The sequence below is a fragment of the Centruroides vittatus genome, unplaced genomic scaffold (genome assembly GCF_030686945.1).
Source record: "Centruroides vittatus isolate TY-2023 unplaced genomic scaffold, ASM3068694v2 contig_371, whole genome shotgun sequence".
Taxonomy (NCBI): Eukaryota; Metazoa; Arthropoda; class Arachnida; order Scorpiones; family Buthidae; genus Centruroides; species Centruroides vittatus.
The window spans coordinates 358,498-364,497 of record NW_027122194.1 but is presented as its reverse complement, the minus strand read 5'-3'; the positions used below and the strand labels follow the sequence as shown (position 1 = coordinate 364,497).

The 6,000-nt window shown below is 28.6% G+C and overlaps 1 protein-coding gene across 2 annotated transcripts in view; it reads right to left on the bottom strand.

Annotated features, from left to right (window-relative positions):
- Nucleotides 1-424: 424 nt before the first annotated feature.
- The window catches only part of LOC136975383 (vesicle-associated membrane protein 3-like), a 48,271-nt gene continuing 42,695 nt past the window's right edge, over nucleotides 425-6,000 (bottom strand). The window contains exons 5-6 of one of the 2 annotated variants that reach the window (XM_067270424.1): nucleotides 3,682-3,733; nucleotides 425-952 (exon numbers count right to left, since the gene is read on the bottom strand). In XM_067270424.1, coding sequence (XP_067126525.1) covers nucleotides 933-952; nucleotides 3,682-3,733 — 72 coding nt within the window. In that variant the 3' untranslated portion in view covers nucleotides 425-932. Of the gene's footprint in view, nucleotides 953-2,223; nucleotides 2,373-3,681; nucleotides 3,734-6,000 lie in introns of those variants that run through there. The other variant, XM_067270425.1, reaches the window with a different exon arrangement.

Genomic DNA, 6,000 nt, shown 5'->3' with positions numbered 1-6,000 from the left:
ACATGCATATTGGAATTAATACATTGACTGTTTTTTCATTTTTTGTTTCTATGTATTAATTCCAATATGCATGTCAAATGTATTACTTGACATTCCTACTATGTCTGAAATGCATATTGGAGTTAATACAAAGGAATATAAATAAATAAAATAAAGAAAAAACAAATCACTTTTAGTCATTTGTGCTCATTGTGATAAGTTTGGGAAAATGCATCCCAATAGCTAGAAGTACTTCAAGATTATTAAAAGCAAATGATTTTATTTTTAGTGCGATTTTGCTTCTTAACTTGAAAAGTATTTAATAAAAACATATTGAAAAAGTATTTATAGTAAATGATTGCTACTATTGTTAGATGATTATTATTTTAGTGTCACTTAATAATAATAACTATTAATCAAATTATTTTCCACCTTTTTATACAAATGGTTTGCACAAACCTTTATTTTTGTGAAGCACATATACAAAGGAAGATTTATTGATCAAGAAGGGTGACATTGAGTAATATTTTATAGAAATTTAAATACAATTGAAAGGCCACTCACTGTAATTAATAAAATAATATCAGTCAAAATAATCACATTAATTAATATAATACATCAATAATACTGTGTGTATTTTTAAAACAATACACAATTACAGCACCTCATTATTTTATAATTGTTTTTAATTTTGTTTGATGGGATGTTAATGTCATTTGTATATTGTAGTGGGTGACAAAAGCTTCTTATGTTTTTTCTTTTGATAGAGGCACAACAGTGAAGAGCACGGTGCAACAACAACAAATATGGCCTATAGCCATCCGTACAATACAGATGTCTTTGAATATGTTGTTACCTTGATGTTACTTGTTGTTTTATTTGAACTGTTATTAAGCGACCCTTTTGTTTAGCCTACATAGAAGGCATGAAGTGCATATATCATGCTGAAATGTTTAGTTGCTGGATGCCCAAGCTAAAAAAGAAAATTAAATAGATAAAAGTTATTATTATTTTCTAGTCATTATAGTTATAAAAAAGTTTTTCATTATTTATTATTTTAATATTTAAAGAAATATGAATTTAGAGCTGAAAATTAATATTAAAGTGCTAGTAGTTTTGGTCAGAATATTTACTTACTATTCATAATTTGCATCAAATTAGCTCAAAATCTGATTATATAGTAGGTCTATGTTAATTTTTTAATTATCATATCCTAAATTAGAATCCAAAAATAATCAATTAAGAAGTCAGTAATGAATGCTTTATTTAGTAATATTTAACAATTGCCAAAGCTAAATAATTGATTGGGTACTGATGTACAGGTAGTACTGATGTATGGTTATGATTTATTTTCTAAATCTAAACTTGTACGTTGCGACATCGCATATTCGATATAGCGTTCAAGTTGCTCGGGTGCAAAGATATTACAATTCAATAGTGTTTTATAAAAGAGTTAAAAAGGGTGACACTACGGTATGACTTGGGGTGACACCACGATATCCGCACCGGGTGTCACCCATGTTAGCTACGCTAATGTCACATTATATAAGATTTGATTAGAAGCAACTTATTTAAATGGGGCCCCAATTTAAATTTTGTCTAGGGCCCGCTAGAGGCTTAATCCGGCGCTGAGCTTAACTATAGTTTAACTAAATTTACAAAGAAAAGGGCCCTAGAGCAAGATAAGGTTGATAAGAATTATACAGGAATTGTCAGAATGAAAAGTTCAAAGGGGTGACTGGCAACAATAATAAAAAAAACCTCGGATCCGTTCCTTAATAATTGTCTTTGTTACGTGCTTGTCCTGCTTTTATATAAATTTAAAAATAACCACCCTTACTTTATTTGTCTTCCATACCATGTAGTGAACACACTACCTCTTCCACACAATACTACATTAAGGTTTATTGTGAATTCCACAAGATTAAGGTAAATTATGAATGGAGGGTGCAGGTTTTTTGCCCTATTAACAAAACAAACTGCCTGAAACTGAAAACAAAACAACAGTATAATGACTCTATAAAATAAAATAAAATGTTTGGGATCAATATATCACACAATTTCTTAACCAGGTCAAAAAGTGTATTTCTTCTGAAAATAAAGGGAAAAAATTTGAAAGCATTAGATAATAAAGTTAGTCGAACAAGTAAGTTTTAGTCAAAGAAGTTTGAAAGGACTTAGCATATAAGTAGTAAAGAAAATATTTCAATAAAGTATGTCTGGCTGTATCTGACTGTAATGTAAATTAATGTAAAATACAATAATGTGTTCCATGCCAAAAAAAAATACTCAAATATTTTATGTATAACATTTATTCAAAGAAAATTATACAATATACATTGTTAAGGAGCGTGAATCATCATCATCTTTCTTCTAGCATGGAATGAACTAACCTGAAATGTGAATTCAATTTGCAGAAAAGAAAAAAATTCACAGATACTATGTCTGATAAACATGCCAAACAATATGCCAAATTCTTGGGCTATGTAAATGCTATAATTAAATATTAGGAATTAATTAATTTGACTAGAAGTAGACAGTTATGCTTCCATCTTGTATTTAATGTAATTAAAAATAATTAATTTTTTAATTTACACATTTCTAAAATTTAATTTGGAATTGGTCATTAAATTTAATACGAGATGGCAGCATAACTGCCTACCACTAGACAAATTAATTATAGTCAAATTATAGCCTTTACAAGAATTTGGCATATTGTTTGGCCTGTTTATTATATAACGGGCTATGGTTGTTGATATTTATATGTAATGTGTGTGAACACAAGTTTGGAAAAATGTGTGATCACAAGCGACATTAAGATGCTAGTGGAACAAGTGCTAAACACAGACTGATGGAGCATGCGCACAATCCGGGACTTCCCCTCTCCTGGTCACTTGTTATGCAAAACATCACTTGTTAAGTGAGTCATTTTTTAACAATTTGTTTTGCTCATTATGCGAAAAACTTGTTATGCAAGGTGCTCGTTAAGTGAGGTTACACAGTATATTGAAAGTTTAAATAATAGCTCCAATGCATTTAGTTGTAATACTAGGATTTGTTTGAAATAGTTGGATAAGATAAACTCTAATCATATTTTGTTTGATCCCTATCAGTAACTAAAATCCTGTTTTAGTGTGTCTGAGAACAGAAAAGTTAAATGAGTGATTCAATAAATTAAGCTTATTAAATGGCCAATAAGAATTTTAAATTCTTGCTTTAAATTTAATTGCATTAACAACACCTCAAGATAGTCAAACCTCTTTTAAATTTACAGTATGAAGCTTTTATATTTTAAAATTATTTTTACAATTTAAAAATTTTTTTAAATGCCTTACTAAAAAAATTTCAAAATTATGATTTTAAATTTAAGTTTTTTATTTTATTACTTTTATTTCCTTACTAATATTGATATATGATAATTAGCACTCTATGTGTAAAATTATTTAATTTACCTTTATTATTATTGATTATAAATAACTCAAAATAATTAAACTCAATCTCAGAGAGGTTTAAAATTGTTTATAATTAAAGAAGTTAATATAGTTTGTTTGAAAGTTTTAGATTGGATATACAGTATTCAAAAACTTTAAGCTTCAATGTTTTGAAAATGTCTATCTTCCCACTAATTATGTTTGACAAAGTAACCTATTTTGTTTATTTTCTATATAAATCACAGTTATTTTATTTAAAATAATTTCTTACCTATTATAATTATAATGATGATTATCCCAATGCTGATCATGACAGTAAGCATCTGAAAAATTTAAACTTATTTCAATATAAGATTTAAATAATATACACTATTTTATTAATACATATAAATTCAATGAATAATAACTTTTGTTTAATTATAAAACTGGGTTTGGATGGGCCACTCTGTTGCACCACTGAATGCTACCACTCATTCATATGCACTAATGATTCAAATGCATCGATAAGTAGCACTTCTCACCCCATCGATGTGAAAGGGACAGAAATGTGTCACTTTTCTACTGCTGCATTATATCTTTGTTCTTAAGACAGTCATATTATTTTTCTTAATAAACAGTGTTATTTCAATTTATAAAAATAGTTTTAGATGAAAAAATTTGTCAACTGTATTTGTATTCAAATTTTATATTTTATAATAATAATATGAAAATTTTATAAAATATATATGAAGAGTTTTAAAATAATTTTTTCAGCTATCTTGATGTGATTTTAATAAAGAATTTATAAATTTTGTTATACAAATTTATATTTTAAATACGATAAATTAAATGAATTTGAATTAATAAATTTGTAGTTTCTGTTTTTAATAACAAACTAAATCAAAAATAAACAAGATCATAATTTCTACTTCTAATTTCTTTTAAAAATATTGGAAAGTAATGAGGATAAAACAACTACTTGGATTACAATACCAACTGACCATGACAGTCATAAGCCATTGCAGAGCTAATCTGTAGGTTTGTCAAGATCACCTAGTGTCCTTGGGTTAGTTTCTTGATGTAGCCATGGAAAGTAGTCCATGTGAAAAGCTTCACACCACCAATGACAGCCACTTGTGACAGGGATCCACAACTCCTTGCCACAGATGCACATCACTAACACCCAAGCACATCTTCAAAATATAAGGATTCAATGGGGAGATGAATGGACACGACTAAGCAGTACCATTCACAAAGAGACATACCCAACTTTTAACTTGCAAATCTTGCTGAATATATTGCTCTCAGGGATTAGTACAAATAATGCTAGAAAAAAAACTAGTGGAAGCCTAAGGAAAAGTAGAGTTGAAGTAGTTGAAGTGGTTGTCATTCCAGAAGTGATGGAAGCGTAACTTTGATTCATACCAGGCACATTGAATGAGTGCATATTATTTTTCTGACTACACTTTTGGCAATACATGGTACGAAATTCAAAACAAAACTTTACCAGACACACAAATCTTGACAGTCTATGACCCAGTTTACTTTTTACAAAAAGTACCAGCAAAATTCTTTAAGCAAAGGAGCTAATACAAGTGATTAAAGCTTAAATATATTGTCATTGGAATGATGGCTCTGTCTTTATCCCTTGTGTTGCTGAAGTTGTGAGCTGCTCATCATCTCCATCACAGTCATCATTTTCATTGGGCATTATAAGTTCATCCAAATCTAAAGTTTTCAAACATTTGAATTATGTTTCCTGGATTAAATATATTCACACCTTTAACATGACCAGCATAACGTTAATTTCTATAAAAACGTTTTTGATCTCTTTAAGAGATCTTCATCAGTTAATGTTTACAAAGAACGAACAAAAAAATTTGAATTTAAAAAGAACAATTATTTCAAAAACTGGTCATGCATCTAACAGTGAAAACGTAAATCCATCTAGGTGTGAATATATTTAATTCTGATACTTAGTTCCAGTAAGCATTTCTTATTATGTTTCCTGGGCTTGCTGAGCAGATCTAATGAAAGCTATAAGTTGACATGAATCAAAATCTCAAATTGAATCAATGACTGACATTGACTTACCTGTTATCTACTGGAAAGTCAATTTATTGCTCATTTGGTATGTATCAGCCAATGGTGTACTCAGGATTTAATCTTGGTAAGTTGAGTTGAATGGATAAAAATTTTAATGCAAATTTAATAAAATTCCTACCTTATGTGACTGATAATTCATTAGTAGTATAGAAATAGAAGACAACACAATATAAATAAAACATATAAATTTTAATTAGGAAAAGATTCCTGGAAAATTTTGTTTTTTTTTCTTCCTTTTTTATTGGAAGGTGCCAGGATCTCTTGATTCCTTCTGGGTACATCACTTGTACAATTTCTCTGTAACCATTGATACTACTAAATATCATTAATTTTGTCCATTTGTTGATTTATTTTTGATGAGTCGAAGTAAATATTCACAATTACAAATGTTTTTACACAAATCAACACTAACCAGTACAGTGTCTGAGAACAGGAAATGATGCAACTTTCGCCGTTTCTGACTGCTGTATTATCATCTTTACTAATATGACCAAAATGTAGTTTT